Genomic DNA, 26,103 nt, shown 5'->3' on the forward strand with positions numbered 1-26,103 from the left:
TCACATGGGACAAAGTGTGACAAATAAAACGGTTAAGGCCAACAGACCATCGTGGCAGAACAAAATAGGAATATAATGCTTCTTCAGTGTTTGGGTGTCTGTCCACTAGTTGAAATGACATCAGCGTTCTGTCAGATGAGTGGAAATTCCCTTACCAATCTTTGAAAGTCTTTATCTATTTGAATCCAGCTGTCTTAGATTCCAGATACAGAGAAAATGTGTGTCTCATGATTTATATAGATATACCTGTACATTAACACTATTCCCATTATTTGTTACTTGTATATTAAGCATTTTGGTATCATTTCACAAAGACATGTTTACTTCTCTTGATTATTATTGTATAAAATGTTAAAGATATTGAGTGACTTTTATTCTTGGTTTACAGAATAGGATAACCTTTTAAAAATTTTATACACATATCGATTCCAGGAGTTAATTAGAAAGATATATTCTATTATTTATTTATTATATTTAAGGGCTGTACATTTTAGTTGGTTGGAAACTACAGTAATATTTAAAAACTTTGCTAGTATAAGAAGAACCAAATGTCTATGAATTAAATATCTATTTAACACCTGTAACTGTGATCTTCAGTATCTGTGGGCTGTCTGTGGGGTCAAAAAGGTCAGTGCATCACCAAGGATTCACCCCAACAACAGTCAGTTTCATTCAGTGAGGCCAGCGAAGGGGGAGCTCCTTACTCCCTACCCAATGATATCATCTTACCTCTAACACTGGGGCATTGTCTGTGGCCATCTCACAGCAGCCCACTTTTGGAATCATTTTGCAGATATGCTGGACCTTTTCACACTTCAGAGGGATGTTCACATATTCAGGGTCATGCATGTCTTGCAACCCAGACTGATATGGGGGATTAGAGTCTAAACCGTGTCATGTCTATGAAGGAACCTTTACCTGATGTGTTTTGTTTGTGTTTTCTATGCGTGAGCTGCCAGAAGCTCAGGTGTAACACATACAGTTCTCAACTCAAAGGGTGTTGGGTTTCTACCCAGCGAGTCTGGCCTGCCTCTTCCAGCTAATGTTACCAGGCTCCTCTCATCAGTAATTCATCTGCACTCTTTACCACAAAGCTTTGGGTGGCTATTTGGTTGATGGTTGGTCACCTAAGTGGGGGGAAGGACAGAGTTTCTCTCTTTGACAGAGCAGTGCACCACCAGGGCTCCCAAAGGAGGACCGTACCTGAGCTGGGGCCCGATGCAGAACGGGGAGGCTATGAGCCCGCAGAACTCCAAGGCAACAGGGGCAGAGGCCATGGAGGAGCAGAAGGCCCAGAACCAGAGCCAGAATCAAGGGTGTGTGGAGCCCACAGCGCCTCCGCTTCCTCCTCCTTCACCGCCACCACCAGGGCCACCAGAATACCCAAGACCCAGGCTCATCTTTCACACCCAGCTGGCTCATGGGAGTCCCACAGGCCGCATCCACGGATTCACCAATGTCAAGGAGCTTTACGCCAAAATAGCTGAAGTGTTCAACATCTCCCCCTCAGAGGTACAGAACAAACCCAGCTGTGCATGATTAGGCCAATTAGTGGCACCTCAAGCTTTGTGAGAAATGATTAAGATTAAAAAAAAAGTTTTATTCCTTTCTTTCATTTCTTGTCTGGTCATTTCAGGCCAGCTGCGAATAGGTATTAGGTTTCAATTCTATGCTATTTTCCATGATGCACTATTGAAGATCATTGCTGACTCACTACTGTCTGCCAGACTTTGTACTCATCTGTGCCTTGACCAGGATCAATAATGGAAACAAATAACTAGATAATGTAGTCGGTAAACACCACACATACACCACAACAAGATCCAGAAGGAAAGTGACTTTAGAGCAAAACAAAAACAGGTGATGAAACATTTTTCTTTGGAAGTTATTTTAACAAAACGACAATAGGTGCTCAGTTACACTGATGCAAATATCTTCAAACTTTCAACCTTTTTTTTAAAAACAATTTTAGACTACTATTATTATAATACCTATTTTGCCTTATTAAGTGGGAATAATATAATATATAATTATCAGCCTTATATCCAGCAGTGCTACATTTTGGTTCATACAGAAACCAAGGTAATGTGATCCAAAACTCATACTCATACTAAATCTTATTTCCAAGATGGTTATATAGCATCATGGCACTAAGAACTTAATATGTTGCAATGAAGGAGTAAAAAAGTGCAGTTTGCAGTCAGGTTACAGCAGGCAGCTGTTCACAAGGCCAGAATCCTTGAGAAGCAGTCGAGTCACCTTAAGGACACTGTGAGTGCGCCCTTAGTAGGTAAGGGCTGGCCACACTGCAGCCCGATACTGCTCTCACAGCTCACCACAACCAAAAGCCACAGGCGGATGTCAAGGAAAGACTTCAACTAATTTTTGCATTTCAGACAGGCATTTAGATGACACTTATCCAGACCAGCTGGAAGTAGATGCAACAGTAGAGAGATCAAGTGTGTAAGAGGTAATTGTTGTTGAGGAAAGACTGTAGAGCAGGGGTGTCCAATCCTGCTCCTGGAGGGCCACTGCCCTGCATGTTTTAGGTTTCTTCCTGCTCCAACACACCTGAGTCTAACCGTTATCTAACCTGTAACGGGCTTCAGCTACTTGATATGAGCAAATTTTTAGAATCAGGTGTGTAAGAGCAGGGATAAACCGAAAACATGCAGGACAGGGGCCCTCCAGGAGCAGGGTTGGGCACCCCTGCTGTAGAGCTTAAGGTGTAGGCAACTGATTATCTGTCTTGTAAAAATGTAAATGAAAGTAAGGATGATGGTGGTCAATGGTTACAAAGCAATAAATATTCAACATTGGCTCTATCTTATACTTATCAGCAGCGGGATGAAGGCCACCATAAAGGCTTTTCTTATTAATGTATCACTAACCGTTGGACAAAAATGACTGGAGATGAAGAGATATACACTGATGTAAATTTCACAGGAGCTAACCTTGATGATCTTATCAGACAAACGATTGTGTGTAAATGTGTTGGCCTGTTTCCTTGTGTTACATAAGATTCCTAAATGCTTAATGTCTATTAATAGGAAAAAAAACTGTGAACTTATGTTCATTTACCCATTAAAAACATACACTTACACACCACAATGATCATCTTTATTCATCTGTTGATACTACATTTTCAGTGTAAACATCTTAATCAGAATGACTTGAGATGAATGGATAGAGGAATGATTTGATAGCAAGAAGACCCTGTGTATTAGCCAGTTGGTGGAGTTTATGTTGTAACTCTCAGACGCTCTTGTCGAAATTGAATTAGAAATTCTGAATTCCTGTAAATGTGTTTGTCTTCTTATATATACTGTATGACAGCAATATGGCAACTTGGTGGCCTGTCCAGGGTAAACACTGCCAATATGCTGGGATAATCTCTGGCGCTCTTGAAAGAACAAACAGTTCTGATGATGATCGGATAATACCATTAACAGTAAACAATGCAAGGGTTGGAGCCGTACATTGTAACAAAGACATAATAATAAATACTAAAAATGAATCCTTCAAACCTTGAGACTTTTAAATATTGTTTTTTAACAAAAACCTTTATATCTAATGCAAAATTGAATGATTAATAAACACACACCTTCTGGTCTTGTTTTGTCAGACTTTATTTAAATAATAGTTGATTTAGCAGCCTGTATATGTACAAGACCTTGAACTGCAGTTAGAATTGAAGATACAAGACTTTCTCTGGGAAATATCAAGCAATTGGTTGGTGATAGTTCCCTTGACCTCATGTGGACTGAACAGCCACAGCATTAAATTACAGTACAGCTACATTCCAACTAAGACCTTGAACTACAGTCAGACTGCTGCACTTGCCAAGACAATGTCTAACAATATCTCACAAGAACTGCTCCAAGTGAGATAACAGATCACAGGCTATCTTGAATTTCCGTTATGAATTATGGAGTCAAACTTGAACTTTAACCTCAGATTTCAGAATACCAAACAGAAAGATTGCACAAATAAAAAGTGATTTAAAAAAAGACAATTGCAGTTCTCAACTATAAGTAAACTACAAAAAAGGGTAGCCAGACAGATGTCCCATTCAGTCTGACAATATCAAATGATGCTTTTCTTTACAACCCATTTGTGGCAATATATGGTTGATATTAGATGTAATCCTGAGACTTAGTTAGAGTTGATGCCCTCTAGATGTTATGGGGAAAAGGTCTTCATCTTAAGTTTATAATACCATTAGTTATACCCATGATTTAAGCATTTAACCCTGAAAACAACAGAAACAGGTGTTATCAAAAACAATGTTTGTTGCTGTTATTCACTCAAACATTCATCTTGAAAATATACAAAGGCTCTTAATGAGTTGTTACATTGATGACTAACAACAAAATGGCAACAATAGCAAAATCCGATTGTGGGCTCTACTGCCCTCTGCTGTTTAATCTCTATACAGCACAGCTAAATTAATTCTGATGGGCTCCATTTGCTTTTGAAATAAAATGAGAGGGGAAAACATGAAAGGGATGCCACAGAAACCATAATCACATGTATTATAAGTATGTAGGACCTTTTTGTTGTTAGGGTTAGGGTTTTATTTTTTTTTTAAAGTGCTAGGGATGATTTTTTAATTTACATCCACACAGGGTTTTCAGCAAAAGCAAATTTAAGTTGATGTAAATTGTCACTGAAATTGAAAGTATTTTTTTTATTTTATTGGCTTATGCGTTATCAAAGATGTAGGGGCCACAATGAAATGCTCTTATGTTGTGCATAATTCGAAAAAGAAACATGTTTACTAAGTTGAAGGGTGTTGACATCATATATCATAAACACTCCAGTATTTCGATAATACATTTAATTTGTGTTTCATTCTTGCACAGGTGTTCAATGTATTGGAATTCAGCTCAGTTATCGCAGAAACAATTCAAAACTTTTTGGTAAATTTTTTCTCCATAGATCCTGTTCTGCACACTCAACTCTCATAAAGTGGACATGCAGAAGCTATTGGGGGGGCAGATCGGACTGGAAGACTTTATCTTCGCTCATGTCAGAGGGGAGACCAAGGAGGTTGAGGTGACAAAGACAGAAGACGCATTGGGCCTCACTATCACAGACAATGGCGCTGGATATGCTTTCATCAAGGTGAACAATTAAGCTAAACAGGCTGAGCCCTCTCATCCCTCAATGTGTAGGAGGCTCCAAATTGGGAATAATTTTCAATGTGTTTCTTTCAGAGGATAAAGGAAGGCAGCACCATAGACCAGTTGAAGACGGTATGTGTTGGTGACCACATCGAGGCCATTAATGACCAGAGCATTGTAGGCTGTCGACACTACGAGGTGGCTAAGATGCTAAAAGAGCAACCAAGAGGCATACATTTCACTCTCCGCCTGGTGGGGCCCAAGAAGGCCTTTGGTGAGTGGAAATGGTTTTCTTGATGGCTGGGCTTCACTATCATGTGGTGGTTGAATAGGTCGATATCATTCACACTCAATAGTTTTTTGCACACATCTGAATTAAGTATCCATTCCTTCCAAGTCTTGAATCTTGTAATCACGTGATGGTATATATCCATTCCTGATTAAATGGGTGAAAAGGGCTCAGTGCCGAGGGCGGGGCTTTAACCAAGAAGTGAAAACACAGGAATAGAGAGCAGGGAATACAAATGTTTCTCCTATTATTGCTAACCTCTGCCCCCCACTCTCAGCATACAGGAAACACAAGTGTGTTGGCAGTGTATCCAGACTTTTTTGATTGGGGTGCCCTGAGTGGGGCACTGACTTATGCAGGGGTGGCATGAAGTAGCTAAATTAACCATTTTCATTTTTCACTACTCCTATCTACTTCAACCCCTAAAGACCCACCATATATGCATTTTTGTCTTGTAAAGTGAACCTGCTACAGACTCTTAAAGACTGTAATGTTGTCTGAGATCGGAGACGGCCCCGCAGGTCTCTTTCTGGGGTGACACTTGGGGTGGACAATCAGATTTCAGAGGTGGCCACCCCCTACAAATGCTCCTGGTTGGCTGTGATTCATAAAACTGACATTTAATATCATTAGCACCAAAAAGCTGCCCCAAAGGTATATTTGTTTTATGATCGACTCTCCATGCTACATGTAACACCAACAGCTGATTCCCACTAATCAGGAGGACTGACTCTGTTGTCCACAGTTGGCATGGCATATTTCCATATTTCATGATCTAAACAGAGAGAAGAGACAGGAACATTTTTGAGATTACTGGCTATCAGCCAATTCGCCTGGAAAAGTTGTTAAACATAACAACTACAATTAATTGACCAGTATTATGGTTGTTAAGCCCTAGCCTGGAGGCTAGTGTGTGACAGATGCTCTAGAGTGGCTCTGCAGGGAAATGTATGGCTCAGTTAGTAGGATTAGATTTTGATAATCAAATCTTATACATAAAAGTGTTTTTGGTTGTAAGTAAATCCACTGCTTTTGTTTACACTTTACTGTAATATTACAGATAAATTGAAGTATGTATTTTGTGTCAACTCTTAGAAGAGGTACTGTACAGCAATGCATTCCAGTATTTTTTTTTTTAGTTTGCAATTCAACTCCAGGCGGTGTGTAGATACATCCTAGGATGCGCTGGGACACATCATCAGTGATGTTATAACCTGAGATCGACGGGCGTTTCGGATCTCTCAACATCAGACACCCTCCCTCAGGCGACCCAGCCGAGGTGATCAATCCCCGGCTTGTGCCCCAGCAGCGTTAGCCCACTTTTCTGACCTGAAGCTGGAGTTTGTTACTTCTGCCATACAGTGCTGCACTTGTGAGACTGCGTGGCAGACCCAGCCATCTTTTGAGGTAGGAACTGATCTTTCTCTCCAGGGTCTCTACCGTGGACATAGTCACCTCGTAAACCAACAAAGGCCAAAGGATACGGGGAAGAGTTCCATGCTGGTACAGCCGTGCCTTGAACCTGCCGGGTAGGCCAGACTTGTCTACAGTGGACAACCAAGCTTCCAGCTTCGTGATGGTTGCTTGGATGGAAGCTGTGTCTCTGAGGCTACAATCAAAAGTCTTTCCCAAGCTTGTGACTGGTTTCTCAGTGATCGATGGTATGGTCGTTCCATCAACAAGGAAGCGAAACTTGTCCACCACTTTTCCCCGCTTCAGGACCATGGACCTGGATTTTGTTGGTTTATAGCTCATCCTAGCCCAGCGGATTAACTTCTCCAGGCCATGTAGGATCCACCTGCACCCTGGCACTGATGTGGTGGTTACCCTCAGGTCGTCCATAAAGGCACAAATGGGGGGTTGCCGAACTCCAGACATTGACAAGGGGCCTCTACACTCAGTTTCAGCTGCTTTCACCAACATATTCATGGCAAGGGCGAACAGGATAACTGAGATCGTACAGCCAGTTATGATCCCTTTCTCGAGCCGATGCAAGTCAGATGTTACATTCCCTGATGTAACTCTCAGCCTGAAGTTCCCATAGTAGTTCAGGATGAGGTCCTTGATTTTGCAGGGAATGTGGTGACGGTCCAGGATGGTTTCCACAAGCTTATGGGGGATGGACCAATTGGCCAGGTCGAGCCAAAGCACCGCCAGGTCTCCATTCCCCTCTCGTGCCTCCCCGATCAGCTGGGTGACCACTCCCGTATGTTCCAGACAACCGGGCCCTCCGGGAATGCCCCCCTTCTGTACTGAGGTGTCCAAGTACTTGTTCTTCAGGAGGAAGTCCGTCATCCTTCTGGCGAGGAGACTAAAGAAGATCTTTCCCTCCACACTGAGAAGTGAGATGGATCGGAACTGCTCCAGCTTGGTGGAATTCTCCTCTTTTGGAATCAAGACTCCCTCTGCCTGTCTCCACTGATCCGGGATGGTTCTTCTGCGCCAAATCACCCGCAGCAGGTTCCACAGGATTCTGAGGAGGTTTGGACAGCGCTTGTATACCTTGTGAGGCACTTGGCTGGGACCTGGAGCAGAGCTTGCTCTTGCAGATGTAAGATATATAAACAACAGAAATGAAGCACACCTTTTATAATAACACAGAAACGACCTCCATGGAGCACCGTCCACAGACAGGAACATGCGCGCACACATGCACACACATGCACACACACACACACACACACACACACACACACACACACACACACACACACACACACACACACACACACACACACACACACACACACACACACACACACACATTTATACTATCCTGGCTGATTCTAGCCATCCCCTGTCCAAGAAGTTAATGTTGCTTCCATCTGGCCAGAGATTAAATCTGCCAAGATACAGGACCAATATAGCCTTAAGAATTCATTGTCCCTGCTGCCATTGGCATATTTAAAAAACTCAATGTGATCTTTATATTGTAGATTGTATTTATGTTGTTATTGCTGGATGTCCCCCACAGTGAAACAATATGAACAATGTTTTGTTTCAAAGACAGAGAGAGAGAGAGAGAGAGAGAGAGAGAGAGAGAGAGAGAGAGAGAGAACACATGAGGCTCACTCTTTTTATGCTTTGCAGTCACACAGAAGTCAGTGCCAAATAAATTGTAAATATTTAATCCAAATGTACTTGTTATACATTCCTGTTGCTGAAGAGGCTGAAATGTACTTTCATGGACATTTCATCTATTTATTTCTGAGAAGTTTAAGTAATCTTTTAGTAATATCTGATATCTGAGTAAAATATCAGGTGACATCTGCCTCTTTTTGAATTTTTTTGTTTTATTTGAACCTGTGACCTTTTTTTCAGGACTGTCTCTTTCACCATGAGGGCGTCCTTTCCCCCTTTCCTTTCCAGACAATGTTTTACTTGTCAAAAGTAAAGGTGATTATTTACTGCATCCTGTATAGAACACAGAGAGGAAAAAGGGAAGTCTTTTCAGAGTGGATAGCGGCCCAGGCTGGAGCCAGGCTGTCCTCAACCTCACTAGGAAACTAAATCCATGATCAACAAGCCAACTTCCTGTTAACGTGCATTTTCTCTTGATATATTTTTACTATGCCTACTGATGTTACTAAGAGACATCAAAACGGGTTAACAAAACAATCTCAGCTAGTGGTCCATTTACTCCCTTTGTCATTCTTTAGCTTTCAACCGTATCAGACTTCATCAGCAGAAACAAATCCCCTCATTTTGCTGTGAAAACCTGCCAGTCATAATTTTCATGGCTGTGAATTAAATCTACTAATAATTAAAACACTTGGCTGCCAAACCTGGATTGTATGTAAAATGATTTATTACACTAATTTAAGGTCAAAGTATCCCAGGCCAACATAAGGACTATTAGTCTGACATAGCTGATGCTGGCCTCTGATATCCCACAGGAAGAGTTTAATTTCCTTTTGTAATCAGTGATGTATCATTCTGAAAACAGATGTGCATTCTCACACAGACCTTGGGACATGAATGTTATACATACAACATACATAACAAGACTGTGAGCTACAACTACGCTAGCGGCTAAATGCTAATATTGGCACGCTAACATGCTCCCAACTCAAACATGCAGCTGCTTAACAGATAAAATTAGCCATGTTAACCATCTTTAACGTGTGAGCATGCTATCATATATAATTATGCTAATAATACCAACATATAAAATAATGACTATCACTAAACACAAACTACAGTATGGTGAATGAATGTCATTAATTATGTGGCTGATTCACAATCATCGACATCATTGTTAACAGAAACAAAGGATGGAAAGCCATGATTCACATTAACTCTATTACAGAACTTTTCCTTTACTGGAACTTCAGAAACAACAACAACAATGGTTAAACACTGTTGGATTCAATGCTGTTGTTTGTGTAGACAACAACAAACGACACACTAAAATTTGATTTGAATTGTTTTGCCCAGGCAGTTTGCCTCTTTTATCATATACCTAGAATTACTTATTAAAACAATATTTCATGTCTTAAGACTAGCAGCAGTAGTGGGGTGCCCTCGATTGAATGTTTTGTCACCTGTGAAAAGAAGAACAAGGAAATATGAATTATTGTGAGTTGCTTTAGTCTTTGTGGACTTTTGGTTTTCTAAATGACAGCAGAAAACCAGCAGTGAAAGGCTCAACAGTTTAACAAAAAAGAGTGCTTTAAAAAAAAGAAGATGATCCAAGTTGAAGTGACACGTAACTTGTAATAAACACTAAAGAAATACATAATGTCTCTTTGAATAGATTAATAGTAATCATCCTGTTTGTGTGCGATCAGACATGATTGGAATGAGGACCAGAGCGCCAAAATCTACAGAGGGAAAGATGGGGAATGGGAGGGAGACGCTGCGTCTTCGCTCCAAGGGTACTGCTACAGTTCAGGAAGTGGTGAGTTTCACACACTCTGCTGTACAATGACTGCTTAACTTCAACACACACACACACACACACACACACACACACACACACACACACACACACACACACACACACACACACACACACACACACACACACACACACACACACACACACACAGGGAGAACGGTTACTGCTGATAGTATTTTCAAAATTTTTTCACAGCTGGTTAGGGCATTTTTATCTTGTTTCGTCCTGTGGGACATTAAAGAACTGAAATGACCTGAACTGAACTGAACACCCTCAGCTGACTTGAATCCGGTCTCACATACAACCACGATCACAAAATATCCATTATTTCTCATCAAACAGCTTTTCCAGAAGTGACCTCAGTAAACAAGGACATTTTTACTTCCTACACTTCAGTGCAGGATGTTTCAGATTACACTTAACTATTATGTGAGTCCTTGAAGAAAGTGTGGCCGCTGAAAAGGTTAAATGGATTTCGAGAAGGGCTTTCATGGTATTCTTGAGAGTTGACTATGGGCTAACTTAGCTCAAGACACATGCTGCACCTCTACTAGCCCTGAGTTAAGTGTGTCTGTTGCAACATTCAATTAACGTTCTAGAATTCCATTGTTTACTTACAGTACTTAAGACTGACAACTTTTTTGGCAGTTTTTCAAGCCTTTATTATATAGGACAGACAGGCAATGGGGTCAGAGAGAGAAAGAGGGAGACATGTAGCAAAGGGCCGCAGGTCGGAGGTCAACCTGCAGCCGCTGCCTGGAGGACCTTCAGCCTCTTTACATGGGGCGACTGCTCTAACCACTGTTCCACCGGCCGCCCCCCTTGGGTTAACGTAAAATTCCGGCGTAAAAAATCATCCCAGAGTCTTTTCGAAAATACACTCAACAAATCAGCCATTGAGGTAATTTTTTCTGTGTAACAACTATTAACAGGGAAATCCTGGACAGTCGCTAACAGTAATTAATGTAATGCGGCTAACACTGATTAGCATGGGGCAGTACGAAGGCATTAAAACAGCTTTTTTAACCACTAATACTGCTCATGATAACACCAAGCCTCTGCATTAGCATGATAAGAGTCCTTACACATTAACCAAAGCACCCACAACAAAGACTTACCAACTGGTCCCAGTAGCAGATCCTCCCACAGTAAAGTCCAATCAAGTCAATTACCAAATGCAATCCAAAAGGAAGGAGCCCATTGATGCTTCGGTTAATATGTAAGGGGCTCTTATCATGCTACTGCAGAGGATTGGTGTTATCATGAGCAGTATAAGTGGTTAAAAAAGCCGTTTTAATGCCTTCACTGTGCTGCCCCGAGCTAATCTGTGTTAGCCACATTCGGCTTTTATTGGTAGACAAAAAAAATGTCTCAATGGCTTATTTGATGAGTATATTTTTGACAAAAAAGGCCCTGGGATGATTTTATGCCGGAATTTCTCTTTAGATTTTTCGGGTATAAGGGCCAGCAAGCCCTAGGCTGAAGTCAAGCTTAGCCAGGATTGTGCCAGTGTAAATGCTTTCTTAGCCTGGGGCTTGATGCAGTGGGAAGAGCCCTAAACATAGAACACTCGAGGAGCAGTGAACATCCACCAGCAATACTCTCATTTATAAACTTTGATATATTTATACATTATAAAGACAAGTTATATACTTGGCCCTTAAATGTTTTGGCATGACAGTACACTCTTAGTTTTTACATTACCATATTTAGAGCACCATGGAATCAGCTAACACCTCTGTATTTTCCTGTCCTCTCTGCCAGCAGAATGAGTTTGAAGAACAGGCCACCAAGAAAGTGGACGATCTGCTGGAAAGCTACATGGGCATCAGAGATCTGGAGCTGGGTAAGACCACCCACATCACACTTGGGTCCCTAAAATAGACATCATCTTTGAGTCCACGTTTAAATGTAAGAATGTGAGCCATTGCTGAATGGCATTTTACAGATCCAGGAGTAGATACGGTTTTCTGTGGGCCGTAATAGACCTCCTCACAAATAATGTATAATGATGAAGGGTACCTCCAGCTCACTGTTATTTTTGTTGGTGTGGTCATTTAATATTTGTGGAGTGCTTATTTTCCTTCAACATTTTTGACCTTTGAGTTCCTGTATTTTATCCGTTGTCAGCATTCAGTGTTTTGTGGCAATATTTCAACTTAGTCAGATCAGTTTACTAGCTTTTACAGCACTTGCATCCTCACATCATGCATGTCATGTCATGTCATGTCATGTCATGTTCAATTGAGCAAACTCCACCTGCTGAGGAAAGGGGTTGAAAGCTTCAGAAAAAGTTACAAAATGATCCATTCATTTTCCTCAATAACAATAGTGAAAGCAGATATAAATAGAAATTGGCAGCATCATTTGATGAGTGAAACAACAACCAAAAATGAAAGTAATTATTGTGTTGTTTGCACTCAAGAGAGCCTTATCCATGCTGAAGGTTCTCAAAAGAATCAGAAATTTGAGTAAGACACATACTTAACATTGCCAATGATATACAAGTTTGCCCTTTCCCAGACTTCCAAGGTCAATGGCCTGATTTCCAGATGGACGTTTGGCTGTTTAAACCTAATAGTTTGAATAGCAGATTCAGGAGTTCTAAATCTTCTCTTGCTCTTGGTTGGTTTGTCTGCATATTTTCATCCAAATATTGTGCAGGGCTTATGGACATTTTTTTTAAATAGTGGTGAGAAAAGTATTTGAAAAAAAATATTATTTATTCTTGTAGACAGTTTTTTTAGAGAGGCCAGACAAGGTTGCTAACAAATGTCTGTTGTTGACTGAATGTGACAAAATTCAGCTACACTGTATGTCATGTATCACTGGGGGATCCAAGTCATTCAATAACTCATTTCTTTAGGCAAATAAAAAGATGGCTACCATACAAACTATTTTATGGTCCACTTAATTGAGAAGATATTTAAATAGCCTGACTTATTATCTTTAATTTTGCCTGCAGTCTAACTAATCAACATCAAAATAATATCATAATGTAGTCTATGGAAGAGTTTGAATGCATTTCCTGTATATAAAGAAGCGGGCTATGATTGTTTTGAAACTATATTATGTTTCATGATTTTAAAAGTCCATTCCACATGAAGTAGATATTGGAAGATAGTATGCGAAATAGCATTGATAGCTATATTCCGGTGCCCCATCAAAGTAAATGAATGGCTTTCCAAGAATATTTTGACCCATATTATAGGTGCATACATACAGTTTGACATAATCAAAGACACTAAAGGAAGAGCCAATGTATTTGCCATTATCTAACAGAAAATTTGATTTTTGGCTTGTAAATAAAATGATAAATGATTAATATTTGTTGGGGCCTGTTCTAGCTTTGGCTGCTGAGGAAGACAACCTACCAGCTACAGCCAGTTTGGCGGTAGTTTACCCACAGTTAACCCTTGCTTGATTCAAATCTATCCTGTCCCTTCTGTTCTGCAGCAACCACCATCGTGGAAGCAGGCAAAGACAAGAAGAACCCTGATGACTTTGCAGAGGCCTTAGACTCGGTATTGGGAGATTTTGCTTTCCCTGATGTGTTTTTGTTTGATGTATGGGGAGCTATTGGAGATGTCAAGAATGGTAGAATGTAGAAGTCCACCATCTGTTCACAACAGAGAGAGGGAGGAGGAGAGAGAGAGAGAGAGAAAGAGAGAGAGCGAGAGAGAGAGAGAGAGAGAGAGAGAGAGATTTTCTGAGAAAAAAGAATGTGTCGAAGCTTTAAATGACAGGGACTGCAATTAATACAAATCTCTACAATAAACAAAAAATAACAAAAAGGGCAGTGTATTTTTTTAAATACATTTGTTCTAAAATCCAAGACTTAAATTAATCTTTTATGGTGAAACTATTTAGCTGATTATCTTGTAAAACAGTGACAGAAAATTAACTGGTTCACAAAAATACAAGCTTATTCCCAGTTTGATTAAAGATAAACATTTATAGATGTTTTAAGGGTGCTCCCAGTGTTAAGGATATGCTAACAATGTGACAGGAAATTCAGTGGCCAATCTGCCAGCCCTCTAGGAATCAAGGAAGTTAGATAAGAAAATCCCAGACATTTTTAGATCATCCCAAAGTCAGAATGTAACTTCTCCATTACCAATAGAAGCGATACATTATGTATGATTTGTAAGTTATAATCTGCTTGCAAACAGGTTTTCATTATATTTATATAGAATTGCTTTACTCTTTTTAAGTAACCAAGTGAAACTTAGTAAAAAAAAACAAAAGACATTAATCAAAATTGTCTCAATGGCACTGCTCTGAACAGCACATATTTCCCACATGATCATTACTGTCCATCTGGACCCAAGCCCCAAATACCCCCACAAAAAAAACAACTAAGGAAAAAGTAACGGCAGCTTGTGTGTGTGTAAAACCCATTTCCTTTGAAATTTCCTGCAGCTCTTTTGCCTAAAAGACATGAGGGTCTTTGTGCTTGCAAATGAAAATAACAATGCATGACATATTCCCTTGCTTCCTTCTTTTGCCAGAATTTCACCAGAATTCTTTCTGGTTTGTTTCAAAGAGAGAATGTAAATAAATTTGACTTGTGTGTTTCAGTCTTTATATTTTGTTATGGCTTAGTGTCAATGTACTGCTCTCTCTTTCTGCGCTGCAATGGATAATATTTACTGTAAAAAGCATCAGACTGCATGTTAGAATTTGCAGTTGTATGTTTTCTGGCTCACAAAACGAGAAGAAGTTATAAATTCATATAATTTACATATGTAGTTTGACTTGACTTAGTTCGTTCTGGCTACACTGTTTCAGCTACATCAGTATTTGTCTCTTAGCGATGTTTTCTTTTGACACTTTGTACATGATTGCACCTCCTTATGAAGACCTAAAAACGTATTTCACATTTTTACATGTTAAATTGTAAGCAAAAAGGTTGGAATCATAGCCTGTGTGTGTTGAACAGAAAAGCCCATTTAGATTTTCTGCATTTTACTAATCCTTTATTTATAGTATGTTCAGTCACATGCCATTTCTTTTACACACAACATTGGATGATATTGCTAAAGTAAAGTTAAAAACTGACAACTATATCATAACTACTAATAACTAACTATAGAAATAATAAAATAATAAAAATATATCATATTACAATATAACTACGATGTCATTACACTGCATAAATGATCTGGCTGTATTTTAATTATCCAACAGCTAAATCATCCCCCATTCCCTATTCAATGAGGTGCAGATGAAAGGTAAGAGAGGGCCAATCCAATATTATGTATCCATACTAAGATTCGGTATCTGATTCTGGTTAGTAAAGGTTATTATTATTCCATTTTTCCCCGGAAAACAATTATTTTAGCTTCCCCATCAAAGGTAGGCACACACATGAAAACAGATGGAAATATTGTACTGTATGGCTTCCTGAGTCATTTACTTGATACAATGACAAATAACATGATTGGGCAAGCCTGTTTTTAGGGTCAGTTCACCTAAATTTAGGCCCTGTTTAGACGGAGAAGGTTGGGACAGGAAGCGCAAAAGTGACGTTGCGTTTTCGCTTTTTATTCCCCCTTCGGGGGAAAATCTGTGTGCATACAGTGACCCAAAAGGGTGTGAATTTTGATGTTATCTGCACGCCAGGTGGCTAAGTGGTACTGTGAAGCCCCACCAAGTCTAAACGAAAGGTACATCCGATAAAATATTTTGTAATTTTCACTTGCTGTTTTTTTTTTTGCAAACAGGGCCTTAAACACATTATGTATTTCCCCAATTATCCTTACTTATACTTGCACTTAACCTTCTGCACTAACTAAACCCTTTTTTCACCACTTAAGGACATGTTCTTGATCAATATTTAAAATATATTTCACCAACTTGATCAGCACAATTTCCTTTTCACCCCTAATGCAGAAATCTCAGAGGTTGATATCTCAAAATCTGGGTAAATAAAATTACATCCATGGCTGGACACCAAAAGTGGTTGGTGAGAAAAGGGTTTTTAAAATTGGGTGATCTGACAGTTTAGGATTTGTGTGAGTAATTGATTGGGAATACTGAATAGCTCATGTCAGAGATTGTTTTTAAATATGGATTTCAAACTATTCATGAAAATAGGCTATGACTTTTCATGCAGTAGAATACATCTCAAATTAATACTGTCAAGTGTTCTTCCACTGAGAACATAAGCTTTGCATTTTCAGAGTCAGCATAAACATCTACAATTTCATTTGTTACAATAATCACATTTTCACTGGCATCTACTCTATTTTCCTTTATTTTCTTCTTTTTTCAAATGTGGATGTGTCCATTCATGGAAATCATGAGGACTGAAAACGTCAAATATTGATAATTTAGTGTGTAGAAAGTTTGGATTAATTTGCATGCATCATCAAAACATAAAATCACATGCATTGTTATGTACTGTATAAACTCTTGAAAAGGAAATTGTATAGTTGTATAGTATTTAATTTCAGTAAAAGCATCTTTACTTAACCTCCACAAGTTTAGGAAAAGTGTTAGATGCTATGGGGGATAAACTGTTACACTGTTACTATTCCTTCAACACCCAGTCTTCTTCAAACAAGTTCTACAGTATGCACTTTTAAGAGGACCTATTATGCTTTTCTATCTTTTCTGACCTATAAATGATGTCATAATCTTTTAAAGTCATGTTTAACAAAAGCGTCAAGTGAAGTGTCAAAGTACTTGCATTTAGAAGTGCTGACCTTCTGAGTTGGCTGTGCTCTGAACGCTAGGGTGTCCGTCGCTATTAGCGATATCTTTGAATTTCTGAAATTTGTCTTCGTAGAAGAAGCCTGACATCCCTATTGGTCATGCTGCGACACACAGGCTCAAACTGTAAGCTGTGAGTTCGGCCACTCGTATGTTGTTTTGGTGTTTGTTTTGGAGGTCAACCAGATAAAGCTAATGTTAGCATGTTTCAATATAATGTGTTATAATGTGTTTTTTAAAGATGCATGTAGCATGTAAACCTGCTCACCCGAAAACTTCAAATTCAAATTCACACATTTGCTATAAGGGCATAATCGTGCCAGAATTTAGTGTCACATTAAAACAATCACATGTGCCCCATCCACTGTAAAAAAAAAAAAAAAAAAAGATTTAAAACTCAGATCATAAAGCAGTTGTGTGTACAGCTATGCTCTGTATAGTGGTAACATACAATTTATTTTTATCAGTAGATTACAGGTTTAACCCCTAGTAAGTGTTCAGTCATCATCCCCTACTCTCTCTTTATAATTTGCTCTTAATTAAAGTGTCAACTGTTTCAAAGGTATGCAATACAGTAACAAGATTCAATTATTTCATATTATTGGTACAATCCTTCTTCTTATCCTATTCACATGAAAACTTATCAGAGCATGGAAACACTGTTAAAGACATACTGTAAACTCAATTGTGGCACTCATGTCTGCTTCGACAACTCAAATCCAAACAATCACACAGAAGGAGTTGGTGGCTTCATTGTAGCTGGGGTTGTTACACTGGATTTCATCATCTCTGCTGTTTCATCTGGGCCCAGGGTGCGCCCAAGTGAAGAGCGTGTGAACCCTTGGATGGTGTCACTGAACGAAGGGTACAGGGTCATGATGGAGCTCCGAGACCAGTTGAAGCGGGGGTAGATTCTCTTAAGAACTGCCCTTCGAAACAGGATGTATACCCATGGATCTAAGATCTGGTTCCACGTGGCAAAGCGTATCCATAGGAGTAGATATTTGATCTGGAGGGGACTTCTGGACAGCACAGTTTGTGCAATAAAGACCTGGTGGGATGGAAGTGGATAAAGGAAAGGAGAGGCAAAGAGACATAAAGGGGGGGATGGGTCGGAGATATAAAAAGATAAAATCAAACAGATCCAGGGAAAAAAAGGACAGACAGCAAATTATAGTTGAAAAGAGTGCGAGGGGGAGATTAGAAATAAGGAATGGAAGGGAAATTATGACATTGGTTAATATTATAAATGCACACAGACACACACATATGTGTTAAGTCCACTGAGGGAATGGCTAGACTAGTTTTACAACGGCCATCCTGAGGCAGTGGCTTCTGCAACATAATTATCCCCCCTGCTTTAGTTAAGCTGCAGAATTTTGTGTGAGGCATAGCCTCATTAGCATCAACAGTCTCTTGTGGGGGGGGAACATGCTAACAAGCTCCTTAAGGAATGACAAATTGGCTTATTGTTGCCTTATTGTTGTTCCAAATTCAGCTTGTGCCAAAAATACAGTTCTATTGTGGTTTACACCCTAACAGTGCAATGAAACGGTTATATAAATCCACTTCACATTGTGAGAAAGAACTGTTGCATGCAAGTGAGATGAAGTGCAAACCACAGTTTTAGTGAGGTAAACTTTTCTCAGAGGCATAGGTTCTCCAGAGCCTGAAACAGCCAAAGATTCAGAGTTTTCCAATGCTTCCACTTTCACAGGAGGTGGCGTTCATGGTGTTGTTGCTAACTGGCAACAGGCTATTTTAAGCTAGATAAGTTACTTTATCATGGTTGCATTTTTCAAGAGCATCACATTTACTGAGCAGTCTGAGCCTGAACAACTATCTTAATGTTAAACTCTTTTCATCTGCTTTGGATGAGAAAGCATGTGTGTTAGTTCCAGGGGATGAAAGCAGGCACAAGTGCAATAAACAAACAGGACGAATGGCTGAAACGATTTAGGTGAACTGTTTATTAACTGACTGAGAATGGAATGAAGTGTAGCAGCAACAAAACCCAGATGAGACACTGACACTATGAAGCATGCTCCCAAAAATACTTTGAGCTCATAGAAAATGGTTTGGAAGTAAACTGTGTTGTACAGACCATCTTCAAGTTTCACTTGCAGATGTTCAGGACATGCTCAGGTAGCCGGTTAAACAAAGACCAAAGTTATGATGGGGGTGAGCAGTTACTATGTCGAAGCTTTTTTAGTTTCACCTTTTACTCGCCTTAGTCGGGACACTTGACACATGATGTATATCCAGGGGTCAAATATCTGATTGCAGGTGGCCATTCGTATGTAGAACAAAACAATGTCATCTCTTACGGGATCAGAAGTCAGCACGCTCATCAGAATATATATCTGTGCAGGGTATCACACAACTGTGGTTAGACAAGACTGCAGAAAAATATATGTGTTGGCCCTTCTGTTCAGGACTCTGATGTGCTCAAATTTAAAGTTACTATATTGAGAATTGAAGTCCTGAATTGGCAACTCCTAGTGTAACAAAAATGTGGTAGATGGCAATGCGTGCTTGGCTATAAGCTACTTATAGACTGCACCAGTTTTCACCATGATTGTCTCATTTTACATTAACAAAACCATCAGAAAATCGAAGGGTGTTATAATCACACAAAAATACACCATACATCATTATCTCTTGACATAACAGTAAACTGTTTTTTCATTAAGTTATCATAAGGAGCTATATCTTTTTTCTTTATTAAGACACAATGTAAGGAGAGACAAAGAAGAGGGTGCCAGGGATGGAGCTTAAGCAGCTTAGAGTCAATTCTTTATATTGCTTCTACAGTTATGAACATTATCCTAACCACTAATCCTCCAGCAGAAGACTGATCTTAGGAAAACAGCTGTTTATTACAACTTGAACTTGAGTTGTATTGTCGGAGCTTGTTCCATTGGTTATTATAACAGAATCCAGTACAGTAATTGCTGAGATGAACACAGATAACTACGACAAGTGCAGTCAACAAAGGTAAATCAAGAATCCGTTCAGTTTGGTTAACCCAGGGGTTAGTTTTTAAACTGTATGATCATCGGAACTATGTTTAGTGATGTCTCCCTCTTTTCAACAATTGTTAAGTGCAACATTAGAGCTGATGTAAGTAATAGCTAGAGCTACAAAAGTCAAATCCAAGTTGTAACCAACTGGAGTTTTACCTTTTAAGGGCACTCAACCCTGCTCTAAAGCTGATATGTGTCATCTCAACTCAGGCTTTATGGAGCTCTCTGATCCAGGGTAAGATCAGAGGGCTTTTCAGATCAGCTAGTTAGGAAGTTAGACTGCTAAGGAAAATGACGCATTTACAGTTGAGGGGAAGCAGAGAAAAGCAGCTTTGGACCTTGTGATGCCTTATTATAGTTTTAAACAATTAAAGGGCAGCAATTATAACAAAAAGACTGCATTTGCCAGAAACCCATAATTTGACAACAACCGTTACTAAGAAGTAAAGCTCACATGTTTTTAGATGCTTTTTTCCTCTGTAGTATTTAACAAATAACAACCAAAATCTGTGGATGATGAAGACAAATATGGATGCAATGAAAGGATGTTGTTTTGTGGATAGCCTTCTGGTAGTCATTTACTAAAGAAAAAATGTGTAAAATAATAAGATACACATTGGAAAACACATACATCAAGTGAACCGATATTCTGCCTTAAGCCAAAGAAGGCAAAATCCCCCCTGGGTCTTATCATTCCAAAACACATGCTTTCACAGAGCAGATGATAATTACAGAGGCCCATGCTCATTCACACAGTTTAAAACAGGGCCAGAGACTGACCCGACTCTGAAATGCTACAACTTTGTGTCAGTTGGCTTCAGAGGTCCCTGAGCAATATTTGTCTAATTGACTTGAAAAATTCACATCAGGCAACATCTGCATTTACCTCATATAACACTACATATTTTAGTGCACAGATAGATATGCTAGTGGTGAATTGTGGGAATTGTGCTTTTTCATTGCAGCTTCATCATTTTCTATAAACCAGTTCTAAACATATAACATGCAAATATACACTTAAGGGCTTCATTGTTAAAGAAAATTAGGAACTCACCAGAAGAGGGCACCAACAGATCGAAGCGATGACCATGATGAGGATGAGCTGAATCATCATCTCTACTTCATGATCCCTACGACGCTGGCTGCCATCCTGTCTGCAGCACACTTTGATCAGGGTGACAACGCTCACCGTGTTCAGCAAAAATGACATGGCAATGGACATTAACCCGACCAGAGAGAATAGCAGGGAGAAGGTCAGGTTATTCCCCTCAGAGCTAATGTTAAAAAAACACCAGGAGCCGGGCATCTGCATGTGGTAGCTCCCAATGCCAGTTAGAGGCAGCAAAGCTATGCAGCCTGCGATCGACCACACCATCAGCACCATGGCGACTGTCCGGCTCTTGGGCATGCTGGTGAAGCGTGCAAATGGACGGTTGATGCCAGTGTAGCGCTCCAGGGCCATAGCGGCACCAAGCAGCAGTGGGCACAGTCCGTAGAAGACCATGGACATGCCCATGAAGTTGCAGAAATGGCAGTTTGGATCTAACTGGCGCCAATTAAAATGTGTGATATGGAAGGAGATCACGATGGAGCTGGTGACCAGAAGACCCATGAAGTCAGTGACCACCAGGCCACCCAGGAAGATCTGGAAGAAGGAGCGTGAGCGGCTCTGTGTCCGCCTGAAGGACTTGAGGAGAACTAGGAAGGCGATGAGATTGGAGATGAGACCCAATGTGCCAAAGATGGATGAGTAGTAGGCCGAGGCTATGGTGGGCTGGTATTTGAATGGTGGGCTGTTGATGGAGTAGCAGAGGGGGGTGTCGTTGGAGAGTGGCAGGACTGAGGCATTCATGGTGGTCAGCTGGTGGGGTCGATTTCAGATGACTCAGAGATGGAAGGACAATACCAGTGTGGGAGATTTAATTTCCCCCTTCAACCTTAAAAGTAGAAAGGAGAAAAGTAAGACATTGAAACATTAAATTAATTAATAAAATTAGCAAAGGGAAAAAGCGACACCAAAAAGGTCCAGCTACTATGAGAGTTAGGCTGGTTGTTTTTGCACTTCAAAAGTGGCAGCCTTCATGGCCTTCATTCAGCCTTCATTACTTCATTACTTTTTCTTTTTGACCTGTTTTTTTTTTTTTTAAACCTGTCTGATCATCTGACTGCTCTTTCCATTTGCCCTATCTGATGTCTTTTGTATTGTAAGTATAATTCTAATAAATAAGAACAATCGCTTAAAGTTCAATAACACCAGAGTTATCTTTTGAAAAATGATGCACAGTGAGTGCATTTTTTAGGACCGTACAAAACTATATTACGTCAATGTAACAGACTAGATACAGCACATACATAACACCCACACAAACGCAGATGGGGACAGCATGGGACATAGATGGAGAGAGTGACACAGAGGCAGAGAGCGTAGGAAAGCTGCCATATCCTGGCAGGAAATGCAGTTATGTGACATTACTGACAGAGTTACTAACAGGAAATAAACATATAATCGAAATCAGTCTATGACGTTGTCCCTGGTGGTCTTTCCCCAATATTGCCTCTTATTGTCAGGTTGTATGAGACTGTGCTACAGGCAAAGTGAAAGTACACATTAGGCCAAATAGTGAAGAAAATAAGCATAATGTTCCTTAAACAAAATATTTCTTTAATGGGATATCATGTGGGTATTAATATCATCCTGAATAAAGTAAAGGAATAAACAGGAAATATCAAAATACTGGGATGTTATATCTCAAAAATTACATTTCCCCAGATCAACCCATACAATATAATATATACTGATGTTACTTGATGTACCAACTATGTCTTTGAGTCACCATATAGACCAATACACATTTACCAAGATACATAAAGAAATAAAGGGATTATGTTTCAATTGATAAACTGGGCTAAAGAATATAGTAAATATGGATCAGAATTCAAATGAAAACTATACTAGACAAGTTTGCATTTGGTGGCAGTGATAATTGCTCAATCCAATACCCAGAAATGGTGTCATAACAATGCAGTATTTTTGTCCCTTGTCCAGGCATTTCCCTGAAAACAATGAGTGCATGATACAGTTTAAACCAACCTATAATGGTGATGAATACTGGTTTGAGGGCCCCCCTGTTAATCTTTGCCTAGGGCCCCAACAGACTCTAGAATTGCCTCTGATGCCATACTGTATATCATTTCCAGCTTGTTAAAAAAAGTATTCATGTTACATTAAATCCAACAGGCCTTGAGCATTGTTACTTCAGTTCAGCGGAATCTATTGAAATCTCTCAAAATGAGAGGTATTTGCTTGCAGCAGGAACATTACGGCTGGAATCTGATTGGTTTACTTGTGGTTTATATAAAACCTATATTTTCCTTTCAAATCTGCTGTTTTACTTCAGTAATTAGGCCTTCTGTTAATTCACACTTGGGATAAACTCTTTGAAGTTTTTGCAAAACACTGGACATCTTAAGAAGAGAAAATGTCCCCTGCAATTGAGGCCTTTAGGAAAGAACTGCAGGGGCATAAATAATCTCCCACTTGCACAGGCATGCTACTTGTTCGGACTTGCATAGATGAGTACTGGGCCTGCACAAGCTTCCCTGACCAATAGCGGAAGAGTAACCAGTAAAGGTTTGGAAAAAAATTATGTTTTTGGGAAGTACTGAGCACACGACTTGATAAACGAGACTTGGTTTATACTGCACAGGTTGTGTGAGAGTTTGTAAGCAGATTTTTTAATATAGTTTTGCAGTTGCAGAGCCCTATTACTTCAATGCATCATGACTTTTCTTGTTTTGTTTTTTATTCACCATTCACCCTGGAGGCAAGTGAGGAAAAACAAATGGTCATTTTGAGGGTGAAGTATTTCTTAAACAAAGTGGGCAAGTGTTGAGAGGGAATTTCTGCATCCATTTTTGGAAACTTGTATATATATACATATTAAGTGAAGTTCAGTGCACATGCTCTTACGGTATAATCAATAGCCATAACAGCAGTTTTAAGTCTGTCTAATTGTCAAAGCTTCCCAATAGGCTGAAGTATAAAGATACACGAATTAAGAAAGTCCTTTGCTAAAAACTATCTACACTATTAGCAGGTCCTTCCATACCTCAGAGAATTCTAGGATGAGACAGACAAAGCTTGGCGCCAGTTCTTGTATGACCCTGGAACCCTTTGAATGTGCCATTAGCCAAAAGATAACGTTAAGTGTCTGAAATCAATATGTCGAATTTAAACTGCTTCACCGTGGCAGTCCAGTGGTTTCCTATTCAAACTAATGGGAAACCACATTAACCTAATCACAAAGTACTGTGTGCATGGAGAATGCAGAGTGTGCGCAACATATGTGTAGAGAGGTTGCTGAACTGAGGATGGGAAACTGCCAGGGATCTTTCAAATTCTAAACACATTCCACAAGACATATTCAATCACTGTTGGTGGTGCGAGACATTATCTACTATACTTGTGCTTGAAATTAAAACATTTTGAGACCTCTGGAATAATCTGCTGTTCATCTAATTTATAATTTTTTCTTGTTCGTGTCGCTTCTTAATCAGATGTGTTTATAATGTCCCTTAATTAAAAAGGACTGTTGTCTTAAGTAAAAAGGAGAAATGCACATGAAAGCAAGCAATCAATATGTGAGATGATAAAAAGAAGCCTGAGCTTTTAGCTATTTGCAATTGGCTTATAAATTAGTTTTGGCATTATGCTCACAGTGACGTGAGAAAATAAAACTTGCTGCTTGTTTAACTAGGTCTTCTTACATTCCATTATTTCAAATAAAAGACCCAGAATATCAAATTAACTTTTGTATAAATTCTATCAGTAATAGAATCCATTATATAAATGCAACAATGTCTGTAATAATTTTCAGTTTATCCACTTGTAGAGAGAGGAGACTGAAGAGACACAAGTTTTTTTGTTTTTACAAAAAATCTGAAGTGCACACTGCACAAAGTCAGTAAAGTTTATGATGAGGCTGAGCAAACTCATATCTTTAGAGAATTTTGGAGCTAAACCAGAGGCAATAGGTTTACGTGCATAAAGAGGTCAGGTCAAGGAGCATGAATTGTACTTAGGCCCTTAGGTCCACATTTCAAGCAATATCTTATGCTACATCAACTGTGTGGTTCACAAGGAAGAGGTTCATACACTGAAAGTGTGCTGCTGTGCCTCACTGACTTTAGGAATTGAGGAAACATCTTCTTCAACTGTGATGAAACATTATCAAGCACTATTTCCAAAAATCTAGGGTCTAGGTGTCTGGCACAGAATTCTCCTGCAGTGGTCCAAACTTTGGTTTATTTTACCATGTGCATCATAAATGAGAGTTCACTGATGAAGCCTAGCCAGTGTTTATGGCATGTATTGCCCATTAAGCTCAAGTAAAGGCTTAGTTGCAGAACATTTGGTATGGCATTTTGTAGAGTTTGGTAGACTGGGAATCATCCCTCTATAATAATGGTGAAACAAAGTTATATCATTGCATCATAGTAATTCAAAGTCTGTAGTTCATGTTAATCAGCACTGAACTGAGTTAGTGCAGCTCTAAAACGCCAAGTAATTAAAATATGTCTTACCACAGAAATGCTTCCAAAGACGAAGTTGACTATCAGTTGGGAAGTTTGCACTACTCCATCCAAATCATCTTTGCCTCTCTCTGCACTTGCAACTAATAACAGAAACAATAATCTCAGGAATAGGTGGGAAACATGTCTGACATACTAAGTCCCAACTGATGGAAATGAAGACCTATGAAGTACTACAGCAGACTAAGCAGGAACCCCTGATCATCTCCACCCCCTTCCCCTGCAGCTCAGATACTCATCTCTCCCCTCCAGTCAGGCTTCCTTTTGCTCAGTCCACCCCTCCCCGGAAGACAAAAGGGGAATGGCTCTGGGCAGACACCACACAGTATTTTAGGCAGGAGAATGAGCAACAGAGAACTGTTGTAAAGCATTGGTGCAATGTGGGGTAAAATGGCATTTGTCTCATTTAATTTTGACCATGTGTTAGTATGTAATTGAGAGGTGGATGTGCTG

At 39.6% G+C, this 26,103-nt stretch overlaps 2 protein-coding genes across 3 annotated transcripts; one reads left to right on the forward strand and one right to left on the reverse strand.

Annotated features, from left to right (window-relative positions):
- Positions 1-1,218: 1,218 nt before the first annotated feature.
- gipc3 (GIPC PDZ domain containing family, member 3) lies at positions 1,219-13,923 on the forward strand (the record flags this gene model as incomplete). The annotated part of the gene is made up of 6 exons (XM_083939174.1): positions 1,219-1,512; positions 4,942-5,127; positions 5,220-5,400; positions 10,206-10,315; positions 12,080-12,161; positions 13,772-13,923. The coding sequence occupies 6 exons, from the start codon at positions 1,219-1,221 to the stop codon at positions 13,921-13,923; spliced, it is 1,005 nt and encodes a 334-aa protein (XP_083795300.1).
- Positions 13,924-15,292: 1,369 nt separating this feature from the next.
- On the reverse strand, positions 15,293-25,777 carry tbxa2r (thromboxane A2 receptor). 2 transcript variants are annotated; one of them, XM_083911590.1, is made up of 4 exons: positions 25,642-25,777; positions 21,113-21,995; positions 19,251-19,395; positions 17,892-18,083 (listed from the first exon to the last, which is right to left on the reverse strand). In XM_083911590.1, the coding sequence occupies exons 2-4, from the start codon at positions 21,908-21,910 to the stop codon at positions 17,950-17,952; spliced, it is 1,077 nt and encodes a 358-aa protein (XP_083767716.1). In that variant the 5' UTR covers positions 21,911-21,995; positions 25,642-25,777; the 3' UTR covers positions 17,892-17,949. The 2 variants fall into 2 exon arrangements, with proteins under 2 accessions (XP_083767715.1, XP_083767716.1); XM_083911589.1 differs by lacking the exon at positions 19,251-19,395 and having other exon boundaries at positions 15,293-18,083.
- Positions 25,778-26,103: the final 326 nt, after the last annotated feature.

The sequence above is a fragment of the Echiichthys vipera genome (genome assembly GCF_963691815.1).
Source record: "Echiichthys vipera genome assembly, chromosome: 3".
Classification (NCBI taxonomy): Eukaryota; Metazoa; Chordata; class Actinopteri; order Perciformes; family Trachinidae; genus Echiichthys; species Echiichthys vipera.

Bases quoted from the DNA above. Each gene is read 5' to 3' on its own strand.
- tbxa2r (XM_083911589.1), bottom strand. From the start codon at position 21,910: ATGAATGCCTCAGTCCTGCCACTCTCCAACGACACCCCCCTCTGCTAC. The intron at 18,084-21,112 runs GTGAGTTCCTAA...CCATCCCACCAG, and splicing joins TCTGTTGGTGCCCTCTTCTG to GTCTTTATTGCACAAACTGT.